The sequence below is a fragment of the Falco naumanni genome, chromosome 1 (assembly GCF_017639655.2).
Source record: "Falco naumanni isolate bFalNau1 chromosome 1, bFalNau1.pat, whole genome shotgun sequence".
In the NCBI taxonomy this organism is placed as follows: Eukaryota; Metazoa; Chordata; class Aves; order Falconiformes; family Falconidae; genus Falco; species Falco naumanni.
In genome coordinates, this window is record NC_054054.1 from 12,047,315 (window position 1) to 12,072,186 (window position 24,872).

The following is a 24,872-nucleotide window of genomic DNA, read 5'->3' on the forward strand; positions in this document are numbered from 1 at the left end:
GGCGCAGCCGGGACGTGACGTGTGGCGCCGTGCGGGCGGACAGGCGCGGCGCTACCGGCAGCGCGCGCTGCGGGCGAGGCGTTTCCCCCCCCGCGGGGCGGCGGCTAACGGACCGCGGGGCGCGCGCCCGCCCGCCGCGCCGGGAGGCGGCGGCGACAGCAGCAGGAGGAGAGCGGGGCGGCCGCGTCCCCCGAGCCCCCCGCGCCCCCCAGCCCCCGAGGCGGCCCGCCCGGGCCCGCGGAGCGATGATGGCCGCGGCGGCCGACCTGGAGTCCTCGCTGGAGCTGAGCCTGACGGGCAGCGGCGCGCTCCCCGGCGCGCTGCCCCCCCGCCCGCTCCCGCATCTTCAAGATAATCGTCATCGGGGACTCCAACGTGGGCAAGACGTGCCTCACCTACCGCTTCTGCGCCGGCCGCTTCCCGCAGCGCACCGAGGCCACCATCGGCGTGGACTTCCGCGAGCGGGCCGTCACCATCGACGGCGAGCGCATCAAGGTACCGCCGGGCCGGGGCGGGCGCGGGGCCCTGCGAGCCGCGGTGGGGCGGCCGCCGTCGGGAGCGCGGCCCGGTGCCGGCCGCCGGGGGCCCTGCCCGCCGCACGGGCCCGCTCGGCACGGGCCTGGCCGCGCTCGCGCACCCGCAGCTCGGTGCGGGTGGGTCACGTCTCGGCTGGGTCTGCTCCACAGTTCTGCTTAAAGCTGGTTTTGCCTTGCTGCTGGTAAAAACCCGCATCCCAATCACGTTTCCGTGATGATGAAGAATTCCTCCCGTAGGCCACACCGTTGCACGGCTGCTGGCAGGGGTTAATCAATAATTTCTTCTTAAAACGGGGAATCGCTTACGTACCGGTGTGTCAGTGTTGGCTGTGCCTGGTGTGAGCACCTTGTTGCCTCCCAGAAATCCTGCTTCCGTGTTTATCACAGACCACGTTTTTTTATATGCCTTAACCTTCAAGTCCAAAGCTCTGCAGGTGCCACGGTTTATGCACGTTTTGCTTTTAAAACGTCAGGTTAAGAAACTGAACAGTGTTCGGGAGTGCACTGCTGCAGCAGTGATAGCAGTGTGTTACAACTTTTAATTATTTCTTTTTAGGACTCTGTTAAGCTTGTGGCACGTTTAGGCAAAAGCGGTGCAGCACTGGACAGTGACAGGTTGGATACCAAGCTCGCATTTCACCGTTGGTTTTTACTCCTGATTACAGGTTTACCTAACACCTAGTCTTACAAAACTAAATTCAGTGAAAAACTGGATGGGAGTTAAAAATGCTCTTTTACCTTTTTTGCATTGTAAGGCAAATCTTAAAAGTATTTAAAATATACCTGGGCTGCTTGGTAGACACATAAATGCTAGTGGTGATTCTAACAGTCATTTGCAGATCAGACTGCTAGCTATTTGCAAATGCAGTTTATTTACTAGGAGTAACACGGTTTTAAACAGAATCCCATTCTGCTTCTGTATTGAGGTTTGTTTCTATGAGCAAAGTTTAATAATGCGTAGAAAAAGGGAGTAACAGTAGTCTTGGAGTTGTACTTCTGCATTTACTGCCAGGCCTTGTAATTACAGCTTACAGTCATGTAGCTGAAAGCTGTAGTTTTTCCTTGCTTACCGATTCAAGAAATCGCAGAGGGCATGTGAGTCCATTTGCTTTCCTTCTCTTGTGGTTTTTCCAGCTCTTATCCTTCTTTTTAACTAAAAAAGAAAAATGAGACGGTGTTTGCTACTCCTTTTCTTCATAGAACCATTGAGTAGCGCTTCTTTGGCTGATAGCTGAGATTCTGTACTCCCAGTTCTGTTGGTGTCTATGATGGAGGAGAGGACCTCCTGAGGGATATCTTCTTGTCAGCACCATCTGGCATTTTCACCACCTCTGGGTTATGCCCAGCCTTTGTTGGAGAGAAATGAAGAAGAATATAGCCTAACCCGTGGTTCCGAGATGCTTCACATTGTGCCATTTTGTTACGTATGTTGTCCTAGATTGTTTTGCTGCATTCTTGAGAATATTACCTGTTGAATATACCAGTTCTGGTTGAGCGAGGCAGACAATTGAAGGAGGCTTTTTTGAGACACATTGTTGTGTGGGAGGTTCTGTTTTGGCTTTAAAAGGGATAAACTTTATGGTTAGGACTCTAGCTTTTATGGGGATGCTATGTGATGTCAAGTATGCACAATTTTGGGGTTTTTTGCCACCTCCTCTCACTCATCTTCACCTTTCTCGCTGCTTGTAGCAGTCAGCTCCAGCAACACCTGTTGACCCAGGAAAGAGAGAACCTCAGATGGACAGAGTTACTGCTGTTCTTGCTGTGCCCTGAAGGGAATTTTTCTTCTTGTGCTGAAGGAGATTATAAAATAGCATCTTCTCTTTCTTTCCTCTCCCTTCCCCCAGCCAGCTGGATGGTTATTCTTGTGCTGCTACAGTACTGAGTGTTTCCCTCACAGCTGGAAAAATGCTGTGTCACTGGCAGGAACACAAGCATAGCTCTTCTAGCCGGGGGTCTCCCACACAGGAATTGTGTAGAATTCCAAGACACAGGGACAGGTGTATTCCTTTGCAGCTTGTACAGCTTTGTATGAAACACTGATACCTAGATGTCATGAATAAATTAAATTTTTCAGCAAACAAATTTTTGGCATTGTAAATTTTCCGCTTCCTAAATTGATTTAACCATTGAAAAATTGAAGAAAACAGTGATGTCACTCTTTACTGACCTACATTAAAAGCACAGAGGATGCAAATGAAATTTGAAGCAGGAAGCCCAAACGTCGTCATCTATACCTTCGAGCTCTTGCAGTTTTTCTCCCACATCTTGTAAAAGGAGACACAGTTTACCATTTTGTCTTTATAAAGGACAGTTATGTTTTTACCAGCATGTTCTAAACCAAGCATGCTAATGGAGCCCTGGTTTAGAAAATAGCCTTTCTGGATCCACAAAAAGGAGTCAGAAGGTGGGAAGTGATAGCTGAGTCAATATATTCAAGTACCATTTATCTTGCCTAGGGAGTGTGACAAAGTGTTTCTATCCCCAGTTCTATTAGCTTAATTATGCTGTTAAACCAAATTTTCAAATCACGTATTTTACAGTGATATTACTAAAAAAAAAGTGCTCCCTTGAAGATGGACAGTGTTGAACTAATAATGAAACGGTAATCTTAATGTGAACAGTTTCAGTGTTGTTTTTCAGTAGAGGAAATGTTTTTTGCAGGGCCTGAAAAGGAATGGTGTCTTCAAGTTCACCTGGTAAGAGGAAGAAAGAGACTTCTAAACTGAGATTTTCAGTCTTGGGGAAGGATTTGCCTCTCAGTGCAAATTATTCCATGCCAAGAGTATCAACATTTTTAGTTTGAGATAATACCCTTCAAGCTTGAAAGTGGCATGTAAATAAAGTTTATGAGGAGCTGTAGTTTAAGCTTAACTTGGAAGGTATATAAACCTTTAATTTAATTTCCCCTTTTCTGCCCAGGGCTGGCAATACACTTGTGGATCTGTGCTTGACTGAAGCTTGACTGATTTCTGCTCTGTGAATGAGTTGGGGAGAGAAGTGTAAGCTCACAGCTGCCTGTGAAAATGAGCACCCTCTTTAAATTAATTTGATACAGCATTTTCCAAGAGTACCTGTAGTGATGCCTTAACATTATGTTGTCTGAACATAAGGATTACTTCAGTCTGTGCTTCTTTCTTCTCTCTTTTAGTTTGTGAAATTCCAAATTGGTGACAATTTTCTGAGCCTCCTGACTTTGTAATGTTTTATAAGTGAATAGAATTAGAAGTATCTCTCATCAGGGTAGGTGAATGAATCTTAACCAAACTTAGGTACCTATGTAACTCCCTTAACAGACCATGGAGATGCAGTCAATTGTGTTTAGAGTGTAAAAAGTGGGTACTCACTCTAAAATGAGATGGATTGCAACTGACTGCTGTTTTCTGCAATCGGAGGCTAGGGCAACTTGCCTTGCTTTTCTTGATAATCTTAATGATCCTTTTAGAAGCACTTAGGTATTTGTAATATCAGAAGCTGCTGATAACTGGACTAGACTACGGAAGCCAAGCTGTTCTGATGATCTCATGTAAATTCTCAGTTCCCCTGATGAAACCAGTAACTGGCATTTTCACGTGCTCCAATCTGAGTTTTTGACAATGGACGACCAGGGTTGAAGATAACGTTGCAAAAAAAGTCACACCATCCTGAAAGATCACTTTTTTTTTCCTTCACTCTATCACACTGCTGAATCATAATGTCCTGTGATTGACTACTGTATGGATCATCATCCGTTTTAATAGTTTCCAGACTGATGAATCCTGCACTTGTAGGAAAAAGTCTTTATTATTAGTCACTGTTATTGAGACTTTGCATCTGCTTCTATTCAGTTTTACCCTATTTCTGCTGTTCCAGCTTTCAAAAGGCTTTTATGTGATACTGTAATCCTCCTCTCTATCTGTGATGCATCTTTGCTTCTTGCTGTTGTAAATTTCCCTGGCACTTGGGCTTCTTTTTTTCTTTTTAATATCAAAGTCATTGGTAAAAATGGTAAACAAGGCAACTTTCAAGACACTTGCAATTTCTAAGTAAGTTTTACTGAAACGTTTGGATCAAAGGAATGCAGAACTATGGTAATGGCAGAACAGTTTCTTCAAGGGAAGATAGCAGCTGTACTTTTCATGAGAACAGATTGAATTTTAAATTTACCTTCATAATTTACAGAACATTTAATATTCCTTGAATTCTGAGTCTCAAGAAAAAACCTCCTTTCATTCTCAGGAAGGAAACGTTTCTTTCTGACATTTTCTGTTCAAAAGTTAAAAGCCGAAGGTACTAATCAAACTGCCTTAGCCCTCAGGGGTCAGCTGTACAGGCAGACAGGACTCAGCTTTGACCCAAGACATCGAATGTTGACTTTCAGTATTAACAGCATCACTAAGGTGCGTGTGATAGAGCCACACGCTATTTCTGACAGTGTACAGTTAATCTGGCGTAGGTCAACTGGCTGTATATTACATGGCTCTTGGGGATCAAGTTTGTTAAAATATCACTGTGTCCATAAGTGCACAAATCTGTTGCATACTCTACGTGTCTGAGGACTGCAAGCTTTGATTATACCAAGGTGATTGATTCATTTAAAATTAGTTGTTGCTTGCATCTGCTTGTGCTTCAAGGCTTGTTTTGTTTTAATCTGAATCTGAGAAGTTTGGAAGCATTTAAGTTCTTCTGAATTTTTTTGTCCGTTACACTGACTAGGCTTCAAACAAGTATGTTCAGTCTGTTCCGGATAGAATGGTCATACCTGGAAACATGTCAAGCTAACAGGAGGTTTATGCATTATTTTTTTCTTTTATTTTGCTTTCCTTTTATGGATGCTTTGATACTACAAGCCACAGCGTGATCCTAGTTTAAGTGTTAAATAAGCTGAAGATAGGGGTTCATCACAGGAGGGTTTGATTCCAATAGATACACTGCAGAGAAAGATTTTTGTCCTGTTTTTGGTGGTGGTGGTGTTACTCATGCATGATTTTATTTCTTCCTATTTCCATGTAGTACCACAATAGGTAGTTAACTTCATGGTAAGAACAAAACTTTGGAGAAGATGATGTTACTTTTGGCAATAAAAAAAAAAATCATGTCAGCCAAGAGTTGTGCTTTCAAATACCTGTTGTTTTTTCCAAATAAAAGTGCTGTTGCCAAGACTTTCAGGATTTGTTTTTGTAAAAATCTTACAAAATACATGCTCCAGTAAACTTCCAGAAATTCATATTTCTAATCAAGTTGCATTATCATTTCTTCCTGGCTTCAGTTGTGAGCAGCTTTGAAAGCAAAAGTTTCTGAAATTGTGTGAAAGCAACAGTTTTCTTCAGCACAAACTTTTCAGTATGATTAATTCAGAAGAGTGGATTTCTGTGATCGTGTGACTACCCTAGCTACAGGTCATTTTCCAGCATGACTAATGAAACTTTTTTTTTTCTCTTGTTGTCTTTCCCTTTTCAGATCCAGCTATGGGACACAGCAGGCCAGGAGCGCTTCAGAAAGAGCATGGTGCAGCACTATTACAGGAATGTACATGCTGTTGTGTTTGTATATGATATGACAAACATTGCCAGTTTTCACAGTCTGCCGTCATGGATAGAGGAATGCAAACAACACCTTCTTGCCAACGATATACCACGGATTCTTGTTGGAAATAAGTGTGACCTGAGAAGTGCTATTCAGGTGCCGACGGACTTGGCCCAGAAGTTTGCTGATACTCACAGTATGCCATTATTTGAAACCTCTGCCAAAAACCCCAATGACAATGACCATGTGGAGGCCATATTTATGACACTGGCTCACAAGCTTAAAAGTCACAAGCCATTAATGCTTAGTCAACCCCCAGATCGCGATGAAATACATATAAAGCCTGAACCAAAACCTGCCATGACCTGCTGGTGTTAAATCATACTATTATCGGCTGTCGTCTTGTCTTGTCTGCAAATACTTCAAAATTATGATCTTGGCAAAGTTCCAGGTTTTGGTAGCAACTGTAGTGAATCTCTTTTGGCACTTTAATGTGTTTTGTTGGTTTTTTTTCTGGTGTAGATGTGCCCATCCCATGTTCTTGCACTTTGTAATTGTACTTTCTGAAGTGTCACTATAAATATACAGAAAAGTAAACTCTCAAGTGAAGTTTTGACAAAGCAATTGTACTTGAGATCTTGCTGCCCGAGATAAGTTTTCATCACTTGTGGTAAGGTTATAAATAGTAAGCCAGTTTACTTACATTTTTGATTGCTACTTGCATTGAAATAGTGTAGGGGAGAAAGTGTTTTGTGACAGCCAGGTAGCTCGATGCTTTTGCATCAGCAAGTGGAGAGATTTTTAGCATATGAAGGAATATTCAGCGATTGCTACCAAACTGTTAAGCAAATACCTTTATAATTAAAAAAACCCCCATCAACAAAACCCAGGACTGTCAGATAAATTTTGGGCTGTCAGTGTAGGTGCAAACTGCTAGCTTTTAGCCTGTCATTCCACTGTAAACTTTGTCCGTTTCTTCATGACTATGGTAAGAGAATTGACAAACTTGTCCCTACCTCTAGACCACTTAAAACTTACTTACTTTTTCATAATTATTACATATAACTAAACTATGCATACCTTCTTACAGAAAGTACTGTAGCACAGGCTTTGGGGTAAAATTGGGACTGTAACTGTCCATAACTTCTCTGACCTTACTAAAACTTCAATGAGGATTTGTTTCTAAAGATGCTGTATTTGAGTTGAGTGTCCCAGGGTAAGTAAAAACACGTAAGTAAATAGAAAATAGAGTGAAGTTGGCAGAAGCATACTGGTTTTCAAAGACAGGGTTTCAGAGGATTTTAGTGATGATAAATGCTTCTGAAATAGCTTGGAAAAAGCTTTTTACAGCCAACTTGGTAACATACTTTAGGGATGGAAATACTTAGGACAAATGTTAGGGGTATGGGACTTCCTTAAAATACTTCCGAAGACAGAATTAATTCGATCTTGAAATATGGAGAAGATCTGCTAAATACATAATTTATTACAGATTTTTGAGCTAAAGCATGCTTGTGTAATGTCATGGCTGTATGTGAGGCATCCTTGGCATTACTGATGTGAGTTAGTAACGTGTTTGGTCAGAGGTGGGAAATTACTCCTCTAGAACCATCTTCCTCTGTGTTCTCAGAACTGCAACCGTTTATTTCAGTTCTGTCTGAAGGTCAAGTTTCATAATAAAAATGGTGCTAGGTTGCACATAATTACATAAAGCAAAACGTAAGCTGCAGAATGCAATCTACAACTTCATGTGCCATGTCAAACAATGTTTTGTGACTTATTTTTTGAAGGGATTGAAATAATGAAGAATTGCAATGTGCAGTGTGCTACGCTGACTGGAAACTAAACAGAAGGGCTAGTTCAGAAGCTGCCACCCTAGTGATCACATTAGAAACAAATTACTGAAACAAGGTAACTAATAGTATTTAAACTATTACAATTAATAAGATGTAATTCTATTGCAGGTTGTACTGACAAAAGAAAAATGCAGTGACTTTTTTTGAGATGAAGAAAGAGCATTCAGTTTCGTCTAATATGATTAAGTTGTTTAAAAAGAATCTAAACAAAATATAATATTTTTTTTCCTGTATAAAGCTGCTACAGCCATGACAGTAATTTTGTTTAGGAAACATTTGTAAAAGGGAACTTTTGTATTCATTCTAAACATTACATGACTAGAATTTGGTTTATAGTCCTTTCAGCAACAATCAGCTTTTAACACTAGTGTCCTTAATGTTTTTTTAAGAAAAGGATTGATCTTAAATTTATGTGTATACTATTGTAAATAAATATGGTTTACAGTCCTCTTGGACAATTTGTTTTTCACTCATGTCCTTAGTCCTTCTCCTTCAAAAGGATCCATCTTAACTGTTTGTATAATAATTATCAGCAAATGTTCTTTTTTTTTTTTTTATTAAAAAAACAGAATGAAGAATTCTAAAGTCAGTCAGTCAGGTTGGGGGTTGAGGTAAGGAAATTATGTCACTCCAGTGCCAACATTTGCAAACCTGTTAAGCTTTGAGTTACTCACAACCTGTAAATAAGGGCCCTCGTCATGAAAATTGTGTGGAAACAATGTTTAAGTATGTAATTTCATCTTCAGCATAAAGCATGTTTTAATGGTTCTGCCATAAAGGTAATGTGGTCATTAATGCAGGATTCAGTATGCTTCCTGGCTTTCAGTGGTAATGTTCTGTCCACAAAATGGATGTTAAAATTACTGAATACTTTATATATGTATTTTCACTTTAACAAATTGTAAAGTTGGGCGATTTTGTATGTGTTGGGGGGGAGGGCAAGACACAATCCCAGAAACCTAATAAACTGGCTGTGCCACAAACTGTCATCACTTGTTTTCAATAATTATACTAGGGATGATTGTATAATATCTTATGGTAAAATCTGTTTAAAAAAGTAAGGGAGAAGAAAAGATTTTCTAGTTTCTGCATGTGTGGGTGACAGTTTTGTGAAAGACTGTCACAATACTTGGACTGCTGTCAGTGCTTTGCTGGGATGGCGCTCAGTTGTTTTGAAGCATCTGAAGCACCCACCTGATGATTCAGAGGCATGTTCAGAATTTCCTTCAGATCCTAGAATGGGAAGTGATACAACAGTTACAAAACGAGGAGTTGCTGACCCTTCAATGTATGTCAAGACACTAAAGGAGTCTTCTCTGTTACTCTTTTAGTTTCCCCTCATGTTGAGAAATAGAAGTTGACTTGTATGTGAAGTTAAGAGCTTTTTTGTTATCTCCGAAGTTGGTCTTGCAGGTTTCTGTATGTGTACACATGCACACATGTGTATACATGCAGGCACGCACAGCAAGACTTCAATTCAATTAAGCTGGCTTTTTGGTAAATTTCATAGCCCTTTCCCCACAAAGAAACTCTTAAATAATTTGTGTAATATATTGTTTCACTACTGTCCTATTCATGCCCCTCTTCTGGTTCCACACCTAATAGTGTTTTAAAAACAAAAAGGTAAAACACCTTTTTGAGATGATTTGTGTCTTTAAGTATGATTACAGTCATCACTGCTCACACAGGCTGTTAATTTTACTGAATGATTAAAAGAATCTGTTGAATGCGTATACTACGCTGGCCATAGGCTCTCCTTACCTGATTCATCCTCTACCATGCAGCACAGTTGTCATCTTTAAACTGTAACCCTCCACTAACATTCATCTTTAAATTGTAACCCTGCACTAACATTTTCCCCCACTCATCAGCACCTAACTTTCTGCTTTCATAAATTCATTGGAAGTCACATTCCTCATCCACTCTTGGTGAATACTTTCACTTCCACCTGAATATGTAGTTCTAATGGTCTTATTTTTTTTATTTTTACCCCCAGAGTTCTGCTTTCAAGGCCATTCACCGATGTTTCACAATATCTCGATTCCCAGACAAAAGTTAGAGCCACATGTTGTCTTAAAGTAATAGTGATGTTACTTTTAAAATGGCACTTTGGGTTTCTGTGCAAATCAGTGCCAAGCTGACATGTAATCTTAGATCTGAAGTTGTAGATAGTGTTAGAAATTGGCATTATTCTAAGACTGACAAAACCCCCACTGTTTTAAGTTTGAGGTTTGGGGTTTTTTCCATACCTCTTCACCCCGGGTACCCGGCGGAGGCCTCTCATTCATCTGGCTGAACGGCGGCGTCAGCCGGAGCTGTGAAGCGACATTGAGAGGGAAAGAATTGCTGCCGGTTCCCAGTGACGTCCTGGGGCTCGCGGGGCTCTGTACAGCTTCCCAGCTGCAAAACCAGCCTCGTGGAGGCTGACACCTATTGAAGCACTTGCTGAAGGCATCTCCTTGTAGTTCAGAAGATATTTCCAGAGCCCAAAGGCAGGCAGGCAAAGCTGCGAGCCATCCAGGGACACTCATGCAGGCACATAATCCTGCTCCATGCAGGTACTCTCACCGGGTGTTGTTTTCTGCCTTTGCTGAATCACCCCTGGTCAATGCGCATCTGGAATGATACAATACTTAGCTAATCATTTAAAATGAATGAAAAGCAAATTTCCCAGCAATACCAATGATCATCTCAAGAAACTCATAATCCTCCCCCCATCCTGCTCTTCTCTTCCCTGAAAAGCAACCTGGAATTGATGTAAGTGACGGAGGCCTGGGAACCGAGGTACAGCAGTGATCATCGACCAGAGGCACAGCTTGTAGTTGCAACTAAGAGTGAGAACGTCAGACAAAGCCTAAGGTAGGCAGGCTGAGCAGTGCACACGCTGTTTGACTGTACCTTGGCGTCAGCAGCAGCGCTCCAGGCTTGGGCTCTGCTCACCCCATGGAAAGGGCTGTTCAGTGCTTCTAGCAGCGACAGCAGCTTCACCGGCCCTCGGCTCAGAAAGCCACCCAGCAGACTGGCACACGGCATTTAACAAATGTGCTGCACTCCCCCTCCTCCCCTTTTTTTTTTGGTGATTTTTTTGGGGGAGGGTAGCAAAACTTGCTACTCACTTGACCATCAGGTGTATAAGAGCTGGTAATGCCAGGATCAACCATTCTAAAAGAAGTAGCCTGTTCTCTCTTCCCTGAAATTAATTATAATGAGATTGGCTTTGAAATAAATGGGCCATCCTAAAAAAAAAAAAAAGAGGCAAGGGGAAGCATGTTTGGGATTCTTGTCCACTTGCATCTTATTTTGAAACCTGCAGGGTACACTTGGGCCTCACAGTCTGTGTTTCCATGAAGAGGTGGAGTTTAGAAACAGACTTTTGCTTTTGCTTGTATATTTTAAAACAACAACAAAATCCCCACCAGAACCTTCAGGTAGTTACATGCTCCCAGAGCATCAAGGAAAAGCACCTATATCTGACAACACCAAAGAGCCCAAGGGGCCTCTCTCTTCTTTTATCTGCTCATCATAATCCATCTTTCTGTACAGTCACTGCACATCAGGTCCTGGTTCAAACCAGCTCTGTAGCACTGCAAAGAGTTTGCGGTGCAAGCTGGAAGCAGCAGCCCTGCCTCTGTGTTTGAGAGTAAAAGCAGTACATTAGATGACAGACAGATCTTAATTTTGGAAAATAACGGTGGGGTTGTTTTCTTTCTGCTTGTACTAATATTTTTCAGCAGGAGGTACACAGAGTGTCAAATTTTAAAAAAAGGATAAGCGTTGTCTTTCTAACAGTTTATAAGCTCCTTTTTAAATAGACTTCCTCTTTCAGATGCCATCAAATCCCTGGAAAAGAGGTGTGTTGCATAGACATAGCCATAAGCATCCAAAAATCACAACAACGCAGTGCCGACAGAGCTGTGTGATTACAACTGATATTTTCCATACACACATACACGCACACACACATGCAGGCACACACAGAGGTGTTAAATACAAAGAGACAACCAGTGTAAATGTGAGCGTACAAAAAGTCATAAGACTGTGATCTTAGCAAAGTACTTCCTTTTTTCCCCCCCTTTTTTTAGATTTTTTACTGTTTACATTGCCCCTTTGGAAAGTCACAGGCAGAAAAACAGCTCTGTTGTGAGGCAATATGGTAAACCCCCTGTTAATGAATATTTTTAGCTATTTACTTTTGAAAACACCATTCTGTGCATCTAAATCCCATGTCATAAAGTAGAGGCCGTGTTCGAAGGCCATTTCTCCTCTCCCATGGCTAAGTGGCTGTCACTTGGAGTGCAGACCCCTAGAGCTGGAAAGGCTTTCCTTCAGCTCGCTTATTTCCCCCCCTCCCTGTGTGGCAGCAGGCTAACACTGGGATGCTGGGAATGTGCAGGCTGCTGAATGCATTTAAAAACCCCATCTTCAACAGTCATCAATGGGGAAAAAAAATAAAAATCAACCAAAGCTTAGTGCCACTGAGTGAAGCTGTCAGAAGACAAGTTCAAGCAAAATTGTGTTTTGTCTTTTATGCGACAGTTAAACTGGAAGTCCTGGCCCTGGGATGGTCGGACTGCTAGAATTTTCTGAAGGTTTAAGAAGAAAACCCTATACACATTAATGGAAGAGAATTTCTTTCTGCATCTGACTCCACGGGTGGGAGGTGGGGGGTTCCAAGCTACAAGTAGTTGGTGGTGGAGTAGGGCAGCGTGTTATGTGCTGACCCTCCACTGACACTCGTTCCTAAGCATTTGGGGTTGGGGACTTTTTTTTTGGCTTTTGGCCAGTAAAGCCTGGTTGGCTGTGTCTCCCAGCCCCTGCCCACCCAGGGGACACCCCTCAAGCCCTGCCTCACCTGCTCCCGGCAAGGCTGATGCCCTCCCCAGGGCTGAGGCAGGCAGGCTCGGCTTTGGGGCTGCTGCAGAACGGTGGAGGTACTTTTATGTAAAAGCCTGGCCACCCCCACGCCCCTCACAGCCACCCCTGGGCAGGAAAACACACAGCCCTCAGGGGTGCTGAGGTGCTGCTGTTCTTGTCCTGTGCAGTCCTCTGTCCCCTGGTGCTTTGCTTAGACCAGAAAGGGTCTAATGAGAATGAGAAAAAGATTAAACTGACCCTAAAATACATGAAACAGCTATGCCATTTACTTCAAGATATTTTTAACCCACTCATAAATCAGAGGCAATGAAGGGCTCCTGGCTTCAGCAACTAAAGATTCAGCTGCGGATAAAAAACCCCCATTTGCTAATCAGAGGGGGTTTTCAAGTTCCTGCATATGATTATTCATCCTCATCATGTAGTACCATGAAGTACTAACCTCAATACTGAGCTAATGTCTGAGTCACTGTGATGCTGCCGTTAAAAAGCACAATCCTGGCAGCCCCTGAGCGGCTTCTGAGGCTCGCACTGGTGCTGTTCGCAAATTGCATCTGAAGGGAAATCATTCAATTAAAAAGTTTCAGCTTTCATTAAATAGGTATATTTCATTTTTATGCATGGCGATAGATAACAACATATAAAGGAGATGCATTCTGTAGGTATAAAACAACGATCAGAAAATACGTATATTCACAATATCTATATTAAGGCCACCATAAGCATGCACACTTTGGCATCGTAATGCAGTGTCGTACAGAATTGCAACCTTTTGTTACAGCGGTGAGGTGACCCTGTGGTACGTGGCACTTGTGGGAATCTGGTGCCAGCATTTGCTTTAAAGCTCCAGCTCTCGGGCTTTATGGGTGAGGGGCTGTTTGATGTAGCAAATACTTGGGTCAGTCAGAGCTGCCAGGCTGCTTGCGCAGGGCAAAACAAGAGGCACACAGGTGACTCCTATGAGATACCGTTAGGGCAGAGAAAGCTGTAACCCTAAATCAGTCTCATGATTATGGGGCGGGGGGCAAGGGATTAACAATATTTGCATACACCGTTTCAGTATAACCACTATACATACAGCAACATATACTGATTTCTAAAAAGTGTGATGAGTGTATTTGAAAACATGTAGCGGACAGAAGTCAGAAGGTGAAACACAATACATAAGCCAAAAAAATTTTGTTTTTTAAAGTAAGATGACATATAAATAGCGTATCAGTTAGAGAGTACACACATGTTCCTGGCAGAACCAAAGCTGCAACACAAAAAAAGACATTACTGCAGCAGCCCAAAACGTGCAAGTGAAACCGTGTACCTTTATAGTTAGATTGAGCCAAAGATGTGCAGAACAAAGCAGTTGCTACCTCTACGGAAAAGCTGCTCGGGAAGGCTGAGAAATGCCGTTTGCTATGGCAGGCTTCCCCTCCTCAAGTTAAAGCCCAAGAACTTTTCCCCATACTCACACGCTGTTAGTTACCATGTGTACCTGGAGCCTGCAAACTGCCTTAGGGGTGAGGGCCAGAGAGACTAAACTCACATACCGGTAGCAAGCAGTGTCCAGCGCATGCCGTATCAGTCTGAAACCATTTCTGTTACCCAACAAGGCTGAGAAAAAAAGCAAAATGTTCCTGTCAGACAGGGTGATGTAAGTGTTGTATTACAGGACTGGAAGTGAAGTTACAAAGAAAACCGCAAACCAACAAAAACCCCAAAACCTACCTGAAACAGTTCTCTGATCCTCCCAGTGATCCAGACCCCTCCTCTTCCCCTCGTCCCTTTCTAGCCCTTTCTGGTGGGAAACAGTTTCAGTAAATACTTTGCCCTTAGTTGAATGTTAACTCACAGAACCAGCTTCCCTGATTAACTTTCTGATTAAGGCCTGTGATTAACTGGCCACTGCTAATGGAGAGGCTGGCAGCCCAGCCCTGGCTTCTGTAGCCTGGGGATTTTGTGTGCTTTGTGTGCCAGGGAATAGGGAAACGTTTGGCTAAGCTTACACAAAACAGCAAACCGCTTTTGGACCTAAATGTCTCATCTTGGCCTTAATACAAATAATGTCTACGCAAGGTGAGCACGGAGTGTTTGGTGTTTGTGTAATTTTGTCATGCGGGAATGCGTAACTGGGGTCCTTAATCTATGCAAAAGCAAGGGGCTGGTGTCCTGCCTGCAGGCTGCTCAGGTTAGATTGCCAGTTTCTGATACACCCAAGAAAAGCGCTGGATGTTTGACATCCAGGAGATTTGAGGCACGTTTGCATTATTCATCTTCAAAATGCTAAGTTATTTCCATTTCCTAGCAGTGAAGCATAAGGTACATGTGGCTAAGGGGCAGCACCCACGGGTGCAGGGTGTTTGGGTGCAGAACAAGCTCTGGGCTCAGGTGGAACCTGGAATTTCTATTTTTTTTCCCCTGGGCTTTGCTTGCCTTATTCTACAGGCACCATGCTGAGGTGCAACCGCTGCTACACCCACCCCTCGACACAGACTGCCACCACGTCATGCATGACCATACCTCCCTCCAGCAGCCACCGGCCTTTGCCCATCCCAAAGGGGAAATCTTGCAGTGCCAGGAAGGAACAGGGAAGTCGGCTCAGTTCTTGGGATCTTGCCAGTGAGGAGAAGTCTGTGGGGAACAAAGAACAAGTCTATTTCTTCTGGAGGCACTATGGATGTGTGTTTGCATAATAAATAAAAATTCATCCAACTTCCACGAGTGAAAGCTGGGGGTGACGCAAACCATGAAACATCCCCAGAGATACGGGCAGGCTCTGGGAAGGCACCGTACGCAGCATGCAGAACGGGCCACTAAATATAGCAATGGAAGCTGCCATCAGGAATATATTTTCTGCAATGCTAACCCATCAGAGGGAGTGTCGCTGAACTGGTATGCAGTTTCCACCAATTTCCATATTGCAGCTGTTTCTTCTCTAGAAACTCTCCTTTTGTAGAAAGAACTGTTGAAATTGTGGGTCCGTAAGTGATCTTAGTCACACCACTAGAAGGCCTATAAAAAGAAATAAGGGCCATCAAGGGCTTTATAGCTGCTGCTGGATCAATTACATACATTTTTATTTAGAAGTAGCATAGAGCATACTTCTCTTTTACACGCTTACTTCAGTATCTGCTGCTAAGGCTGCTTCACAGCCAAAGGAGTGCCTGCCGAGCTGGCAGGGAGCTGCCCGTCACCAAGTGCCGCTGATGGAGAACTCAAAGCTGGCCGGGAGAAAGGGGTTGGGTTCTTGGCTTGTTCCTCACAGCTGTGCCAAGAGGACCTGGCCTGCACCAGCTGTGGTCACACATGCCCTGCAGGACAGCTGAGGATCTTCTACCCTCACCTCAGCAGTTATCCTTCTGGGACAATGGAAACAGTCCTGCTTTCAGACAAAAGACTAGTAACATATAGGATAGAATCATAAAATCATTTAGGTTGAAAAAGAGTTCCGAGACCATCAAGTCCAACCGTTAACCCAGGACAGCCACGTCCACTGCTAAAGCGCATTCTCTGCACGGCTGCAATAGCAGCTGACTGCTCTGTCCAACCAGCAGACGAACGCTGTGGACTTCTACCAGGTACGTGCCACCTCCGGCTGCAGTGACTAGTACAGGGTAGCACTTCTGGATGGGACCATTCCTTCCCCCCGGAGCCCATGCAGTGGCTGAGCCGTGCACTTTGTGGCCGAGCAGGGCATTTCAGCAACAAGCTACTTCTAGAAAATTTCTCCTTTCAAAAGCAGAAACTGTTTTAGACTAAAGGAGAAGCAAGCCACACTGCTTTTAGCTATTAGTAATCACAATAACCTCTCAGGGAGTCTTACTTTCTTTTAGCATACAAGAACAGCCATTAATGTTAATCAAGGAGAAAAACTCCAGCATTTAATTGCAGTCTGTTTGGAGTTACGCTAGAAGTATCTGAGGATAAAGCAGTCATGTTCAGTGTTTTGGTGCTTGCTGACAGGCACTACACCAGAGAAAAAGAAATAGCATCACTTCTCCAATTACAATGTTTGATATTCACTTTAATACAGCAATTCAAATATTGATACCTGCAAATGGGCATCCACAGTGACATCAACTGTGTTTTGGCTGGTGTAGGCAAATGCATGAAGGTATCTGGAGCCAAAGCCAGAAAGATTTTGGCTACCATGGCGCACAGTCAGCGTACCGGTTGCTGGAGTAGGACCTGCAGCTCTGAGCTGAACTGCTGGCCTGAGCACCGAGGGCTGGATGGGTGCAGCTCCCCCGGCCAAAGCGCGGCAGCAGGGGAAGCAGTGTGTGACTGGGGGAGGGCTGCGGAGGGAGCACGGTGGCTAGGGCTGCTCTCCTGATCCGAGTACCTGTCTTCATAATTCCAGCCACTGATAATCTCAGTGGGTAATATCAGTAACCGAGACGCTTGGTAAGCATCTTACGTACAAAGGGGTGCCAGAGACCACTAGGACTTCCTCAGCACGCAGCTTAGGACGTTTTTCTGTTTGAGACGACAATAAAAGGTATACATCATCTTCAAATATAAACTTCAAAATCTGAAGATATAGTGTCCTAGGAATTTTACAAATAATTTAATAGAAACCAACTGTCCGTCTCTGCACCACACCAACCCCAAGAGACTACGAAGTTGGACAGGATTTGCTAATTTGCATATGCCAGGATTAATTGCACATCATAATGCTCATTTTTGATAATGTAGCTGTGGCAAGCTGTTTTGGAACCAAGGGCATTTTAAGTGCATGTGTGATAAGCATGGACTCGGAGGACTGCCTGGCATTTTGTCTCTATAGCACTTTCATCAGGTGAAGGTCTTCATTTAGGTGTCAGAGTCCTTTTACTAGTGTTCCAAAAAAGACTTCCCTCTCTAGAAAAAAAAAAAAAAATCAAGAAAAAATTAATTCCCTCTTCTCTTGGGAATGGGAAAGGCACCTTATATACTGCAATAAGATAAACCTTATCTAAGATCATTCCTGGAGTTACATGCCTCGTGGTGGGCATGACTTATTCTACTACTCACAGCACTTTCTCAAGACGGGAACTTACTTTCCAAGCCCTGTTCAAATGAACGTGCTGTGTCAATCTACATCATGGGATAAGTAATCTACCACTTCATGCTCAAGGCCTACAGGCAAGATGATCACTTGACAGACACCACTAAGCCTGCCTGAAAGTGAATCATAAAATACATACAGGAATTTTATGCACCTCAGGAGATGAAGGGAGCTGACTGGAAGCTGTATCCTTGGTCTAGAGAATCAAGAGGTCCTCTAGAGAATGCCCAGCAGAGGACCTTGGTCTAGATCTGTAATAAATTTGAGCAGAATGGGCCCCAAAATAAGCATTTTTTTAAACTAAACTTTTAAACTTTCAACTGCCAAGTCAAAATAGAAAAACCTGAATTGAATTCAGAGTATTGAGGTTACTGTGTAAGAGGAGCTACTGCAATTCCAGTTCCTGCCACGCTCTAGCATTACACTTCAGCACTAAAACTAATTGTACCGACACATGTACCCCACAGAACTCACATTTTGACAGAGGTACCTGAATAGCATTGGCAAGGCTTTGTATCATAAACATCACCTGCCCACATCCCTGCCAAGAAGAAAAGGAAAAGTATTCCAACGCTCAGTAACGAAGTGGGTCGTTCATTATCCTTCACCCACTATCGTATCATCCAAACAAGTCATTGGCTAAGGGGGAGAAATTGAGGCAGCAGTTGGAGCAGGGAAATACTCCACAACCAGTTTCTTTTAAAAATTAATTGTATTTAACATTTATATGCCTAAGGCTAGCACTGCTAGACAAATTTTATGATTAATTCTAGTGGAATAAAACATGATTTAAGTACAAAACCTGGAGGAAAAAATGCTCACGCTTTCCAGAGGCAATGAGGTATTTTAACTACACGAAGTCTGAATGTCCAAAATCATCTGCAGATCCTCCCCTTTCCACTGTGATTTTTGCTGAACGTTGGGCATTCAGTAGTTCTCTCTTTTTCCGTGTGTTTTTCAAAAGGACAAGGAAAAGTACATAATCATCTTTAAAGATGAAGAACTTCTTACACCTGCCCTGCCGCATTTTTAGACCAGCAGCTTTAAAATCTTTGACCACTTTTTCAAGCCATTCTGATATATGGTGGAGGTTTGGATGCATCTTCCTCTACATCTGCGTCCTGGGCTGGAAACCGATCTGGGAAGTTAAAAATTCTGCCCTCAGGGCCTGTGTGGGGAAGGAAAAAGGAAACCATTAAACCTGTTGTAGACACTCGCACAAAATCCTGCATTCCTTTTGGCTTGGAATATTTTGGTTATCATGATTTTGGCCCAGGATGTACAGATTATTCAGGATGTTCCTTCCACGTCCCTGGTGGATATCCAAATACACAGAGGGGAAAAGTTACTCACTTTGTACAGCACAAACCATTTCCACTGCCTGATTTTGGTCCTCACTAGGTTGCAACCATTCCTATGAAAGAAACAATGCCATCAAAAACCTCATCTGTGAGTTTGTTCAAGAAGATACACCTGCACTCCTTTACAAAGTCTGTGTAGTCCACTCCTCCTAACAAGTTTTACTTTGAAAGTTTAAAGCAGCCTCACATTACACACTCGGTATCTTTAGTCAAGAACAGCTGCCTTGTAACCTGTACCCATTAATAATAGCAAATGAGGTGGTCGGATGTACATGTTTAATACCATCAGAATCGCTCCAGTAAAGTAGCTGGTATTTACTGAGCTCACTTAGCAGAGACATGCAGCATGTGCCCCATCACTTGAGGAAGAGTCCTCATAACTGAGCAGTAAAATGTGGTGCCATCATCCTCCCTACACTTCACACACGGTACAGGGGATATTTTTATTACCATAGAATCATAGAACGGTTTGGGTTGGAAGGCACCTTAAGGACCACCTAGTTCCAGCCCCCTGCCACGGGCAGGGACACCTCCCACCATCCCAGGTTGCTCCCAGACCCATCCAGCCTGGCCTTGAGCACTGCCAGGGATGGGGCACCCACAGCTGCTCTGGGCAGCCTGGGACAGTGCCTCACTACCTTCACAGTAAATTGTTACTGAATTTGCAGCTCTACAGATAAAGCATCTTGGCGTGTAAGTACCAGTAAGTCTTTAAAATGATGCACGAGGAGCAACTGTTGGTTTAAGAGTGAGAGAAGAAAGAGCAGCTTTTGAGGAGAACAGGAATTCATAGCAATTGGGACCACAGTAGCTTCAGCACTAATGGTTTGGAAAAATGGAGAAAACTTACGCTAGGTCTTACACAAGACTGTAAATAAGAGGGTGGTAGTAAAAAGAAAAATACAAACAGTATAAACCCCTTCTAACATTCACTTATTTCTCAGAATTAGCCTTGGATGACTGAGGTAGAGCTGAGGCTAGGTTTATCGAAGAACAACACCTTTCCTCCCCAGTTTCTTCCCCTCCCATCTGTACTCAGTACAAATAAATGGGTGCCCGGGACTTCTCACTCACCATCCCAGTTACACTGTCATAGCACGAGCAGCGTGGAAGACTCCGGCATCCCAAGTAAGTGGCCACCAGCACAACAAAAGCACTGCAGATAGATGCAACTAGCATGGCTATGTTAGCACCCTTGACTACTTTTTTGAGTACGAACTGCAAGTAGAAAAGGAGATGTTAAAGCTGTATTAAAAAACTGAAGCTCTCCACCAAAAAAATATCACAACGGCCGCAAGTATACCACAACGGCATCATAGGAGACATTCAGAGTCAGCACTATTTAAGGCTTTTCTTCCTGTGCTCTGAAGAACGAGCAAAGTGTGAACCTCAAACAGTAAAAGAGCAAGCAGTAAAATAAGGCTTCTGATCAAATGTGAGACAATACGCAACATCATCGGGTTTGGAAATAGCTTTAACAATAAGTAGAAACCCCAGGAATGGCTGCTCCTCTTCACACTAAATACGACAAACGTCTTCTTGCTACCCTGCCCCTTGGCAGCCTGATATTTCAGTTTGTCCTGCAATAAACTAACCCCCACAGGCAGCCATCGCTTGTACCAGCTCTGAGGTACAAAAGGGCTAACTCATTCCTTCTTTTCAGCTTTACTGTGGAGGACATGCTTTAAGTACCCACTTTTAACCAGCTGACCTGTAACTGCCCTAACTTTACCACCTGAGGTGCACGCTGGAAAGGATTCGAGCCTAGCAATTGCTGTCTCAAACCAGACCAGGGATACAGCCAGCAACCTACCACCTTTCCACGAGCAGCACTGTGACTTTTTCCTGGCACAACCGAAACCCGTTGGCACTCAGCAGCAGCAAAGCTGCAGTGCGTCCAGGCGCACACCTAGTGTGCACGTCTCCGGGGACAAGCTGTTGCCCTCAAGCAGCTGCTTCTCAGATGGGCATCTACACGAGCTGGGCACTCATGCACATAGCCACCAACACTAGCCATGCTGCAGCAGCAGCAAACGGCAGGAGTTAGCTATGGAAGATCTATCCAGCCCTGATGGGTTTTGTGGTTTTCAGTACCTGACCTGATACTTAACTATAAACTTACCCAAATGTTTTTTAAACAAGTGCTCTGCTCCAGGCACCACTTCAAACTTCCGATTTAGGCATCCTGGAAGCCTGCTTCAGTTTCTAAGTCATGCCTAGTAGCATTTGCAGATTAAGACAGTCATGTTCCCCAGTAACAAGCATGATATCAATACTTACGGCATGCATAACATGGACTGGGACAGAACTTGGCTCCTCCTCTTCACCATAGTTCAGTGTGAAGGAGCTATAAACTATTATGATGAAAATGGCGATACAAGAGATTATGGAGGCAACTATCAGCACGTTCACCTAGAAAGAGAAATTAAAGGAGGTAAAGAAGGGGAGCAGAAATTAAAACTATCCTCTGACAAGTCCACACAATTAATACAGACAAAATGTACTGACAAGCATTGTAGTCACTAGCCTTTGACCCCTTGTAACACTAAAAAGTAAGCGGTAGCAACAGCCACCTGGAAGCCAAACACAGAGCAGTAAAGGTTTTCATGACACTGGATTTCTGAGATACAACTAGGTCCTAAACTTTAACCACAGGTGCTAGTTGAACCAAAGACTTCGTTCTTAGGGATCTCTTACTTATAAACAATATCCCCCCCCGGGGTTTACGTGGCTGGAGAGACCTGCCTAGGAAATGCAAGACAATTAATTTGTTTCTGATTTTAGTGCCCACAATTTTTCATAACAGGAAGGAACACCAGAAGAAATGCATTTGGAAGCAAGCATTTTTACAGATTTTTGCTTATTATTAGAGCCAGCACTTGTCTGCTGCAGTGGGCAACACTGCATCCTCCTTTTGCTTAGGAACGTAGCAGCTTTTATGAATATAACTCGAGGAAGTAAGCTCTCAATCCTGCAGAAGGACCAGCCAGCTCATTCCCTACCAAAACTGTTTTCAATTGCCCCAACGTTTTGCCCCTGCCCTGTAAACAACACAGCCAACCACCTCCCTGCCCGGCTTACAAGGACTGGATTCTTCCTCTGAGAGGAAAACAAAGCCAGGACGCCTGGGACTCCCATCACCTGCAGAACACAAAAGGAGTTGGTAGCTGGGAGACGAGTATTAGATTTGGAAGATAAACTACTACAGAGCAGGTGAAAAGCCCTTGTTTTCAAGGCTTGGGTCAGAAATGGAAAGAGAATTGCTGATTTCTTCTGTTTTCCTCTGCAGCATCTCCTGGGGGCAGGACACCGCATGAAATGCATCTTGCCCACTCACTCCCCCCCACAGCAGCAATCCTCTGACTGGCTTCACAGCTCTGGCCAAATAATAAAAATGATTAAATAAGTCCGATTAAAGTGCTAACAATGCACAACACTTTTCCAAGTCCTTATGCATCTTGTAGATGGAAGAAAGATAACAATGAAAGGAGACAGGCAGCCCCTGGATGGAAGAGAGTGCTTGAGTGCTAATGCCCTCGCGGCGTGGCTCACCAGTGGGGTACTGAACGCTGGCAGCGAGGATGCCCGCTGCCCGCTCCTCACTGTGTTACAGAGAAGGAATGGCACTGTGCGTGGGACACCCGTCATCACCCACGTGTTCATCTAACTGATGTGAGGATGAAGCATTCCCCTCCGAATCTTTGGTGGCTTCTCTGGGGTCACTACGCTTCTGCAAAAAAACCCTGTCAATTGCCACTAGGCCCCTAGTTATCTAGAAAACTAGATAATTTTCTACATTATCCAGTAGAAATGTATGTTATTTAGCTCCTTCACAGGGAAGTCTGCTTGCACGCTCCTGCCTATGCCATGATAAGGAAACTTATTATCTGGGTTCAAAGCAGGAAAGCAGGGAAGAGCCAGCAAGAAGTCCTAGCCTCCCTCCCACCCCAAACTGAGTAGTAGCAATGGCAGGGAGGAAAAACTGCAAAACTGCACAGAAAATAAGGCGCAACTTACCATCCCGGCCCAAATTGGAGCTCTGGTTTTGCCCAGCTGAGCCTCCGTTCTGAAAATGTCATCTACGAACCCACTGACGACGCACACGGTACTGAAGGCGAGCTGGAACAGGCCCAGCACCACCATGCTCCTCTGGTTGAAGATAAAGTACCGGTAGCGATCCATCCTGCTGCGGGGCACACAGAAATCCCTGCCAGCGGAGCCGGGATTGCTGCGGCCTGGCCCTCCTCCGGTGGCAGGGTGGGCAGCGGTGCCTGGGCAGGAGGAGCAGAAAGGGCAGAAAGGGCGGGAGGGGCAGAAAGGAGAGAAGAAGCAGAAAGGACAGAAATGACGGAAGGGGCAGAAAGGACACGAGGGGCAGGGGGGACGGGGGGTCAGCGCCCAGCGAGGGTACTGGCCGGCCCGCGCCCCCCGGCAGCGCGGATCCCCCTCCCGCGGCTGGGCCGCCTGGGCCGCCCGCTTCGGGCGCGCTCCTTCGGGCAACCCCTCAGGCTGCTGCCGGGCGGGTGCCCGGGACACCATTCCCGGTGTTCCCGGGTAGCGATGCGCCACCTTCGCTCCGCACCCCGCCGCTACCGCCACCTTCCCTGCGGGCTTCTGCTGCCCCGAGAGGTTTGCCCGGGTTCCGTGCCTTGGGCGGGGAGCGGCGGGTCCCGCTGCGGGCAGGGGCAGCCGCGGAGGAGCGGGGGGGCACGGCCGGCACCCGGCTCCCCCCCTGCCCCATTTGCCCGGCCGAGGCACCGAGGGGCCCGGCCCGCCCCCCCCCCCCCCACCCGGCTGGGGCTGGGGCCCCGCCGCCGGCTCCTCACCTGCGGCCCGGCCCGGCCCTCCCCGGCGCTGCTGCGCGGTGGCTCCGGGCGGCCCCTCCGGCGGGGCAGGTGCGGGCGAAGCTCCGGCTCCGCCTCCGGGGGAAGAAAGTTCCGAGTCGGTGCGGAAAGGCTGGGAGCGGTCCGCCGCGCCGACACGGTGCAGGGCTGCTCCCCCCAGGGCCCCGCCGCCCCTGCGAGGACACGGCGGCCCCGGCGGCGAGAGGCCGGCGCTGCGGGGCTGCGCGGAGCCGGGAGGGCCGCCCGCGCCCTGCGGGCATTTTGCCTTTGTTCGGCTGCGGCCTGCGGGCCGCTCCGCGGGACAGGCCGTGCCCGGGCTGGGCGCAGCCCCTCGGTGTGCGCTGCCGGGGACTTGTGCGCAGACGGACGGGCAGGGGCTGCTCCGGCACCCCGGGGCCTCTCTCCGCTGGGAAAGCGGCAGCAGAACCCACCCAAGCACCTCCGGCCAAAGCCGTCCCTCACAAGCACCGCACTGAAGCATGCCCACCCTTTTTTTAAGGAATCAATGAATAGGTCAGCTATCATTTATTTAGGTAAACCCACGCCACCTCCGTGTTGTGAGCATCACCTCCCACACTGCTGGGTTTGGGGACAGCGTAAGCCCATAGCAAGCACTCACCCTTCCAGCTTTAGGATGGTGAATGTTCAACTGCCGATGTCAAGGCCGAACAAGTCTTTTCCCCACCCGAGCGCAGCACTCACGGCCTCGCCGAGCATCACCTCGATGGCAGCGGCCACCAGGGCAAGGCAGCCCAGCGAAGCAGGAGGCAGAGCAGTAGGTTACCTGCCTGGAAGGCACTACTGCTGCTAGCTGCTGCACCGTCCTGCTGCCTCAGCAAGGGAAAAATACACCAGGGCAC

General features: G+C 45.4%; 2 protein-coding genes across 6 annotated transcripts; one reads left to right on the plus strand and one right to left on the minus strand.

The window, feature by feature from the left end:
• Positions 1-6: 6 nt before the first annotated feature.
• RAB33B (RAB33B, member RAS oncogene family) lies at positions 7-8,886 on the plus strand. The gene is given in 3 exon segments (XM_040578409.1): positions 7-319; positions 321-495; positions 5,976-8,886. Coding segments are annotated over 3 exon segments (693 nt in total). The 5' UTR covers positions 7-245; the 3' UTR covers positions 6,420-8,886.
• Positions 8,423-24,690, minus strand: LOC121080143. Of its 5 annotated transcripts, XR_005825273.1 has the most exons (12): positions 23,186-23,847; positions 22,250-22,309; positions 21,449-21,580; positions 20,243-20,386; positions 19,161-19,221; positions 15,882-18,975; positions 15,627-15,772; positions 15,281-15,391; positions 14,489-14,558; positions 13,212-14,358; positions 10,147-10,513; positions 8,423-9,130 (listed from the first exon to the last, which is right to left on the minus strand). XR_005825273.1 is itself a non-coding variant. In XM_040578293.1 (7 exons), exons 2-7 carry the CDS (start codon positions 23,348-23,350, stop codon positions 18,872-18,874), a joined length of 666 nt encoding a protein of 221 aa, XP_040434227.1. In that variant the 5' UTR covers positions 23,351-23,354; positions 24,632-24,690; the 3' UTR covers positions 18,501-18,871. The 5 variants fall into 5 exon arrangements, 4 of the variants coding, with proteins under 4 accessions (XP_040434227.1, XP_040434149.1, XP_040434075.1 ...); XM_040578293.1 differs by lacking the exons at positions 8,423-9,130; positions 10,147-10,513; positions 13,212-14,358; ... (1 more) ...; positions 15,281-15,391; positions 15,627-15,772 and adding an exon at positions 24,632-24,690 and having other exon boundaries at positions 18,501-18,975; positions 23,186-23,354; XM_040578215.1 differs by lacking the exons at positions 8,423-9,130; positions 10,147-10,513; positions 13,212-14,358; ... (1 more) ...; positions 15,281-15,391; positions 15,627-15,772 and adding an exon at positions 23,995-24,169 and having other exon boundaries at positions 18,501-18,975; positions 23,186-23,354.
• Between the last annotated feature and the right edge of the window lie 182 nt (positions 24,691-24,872).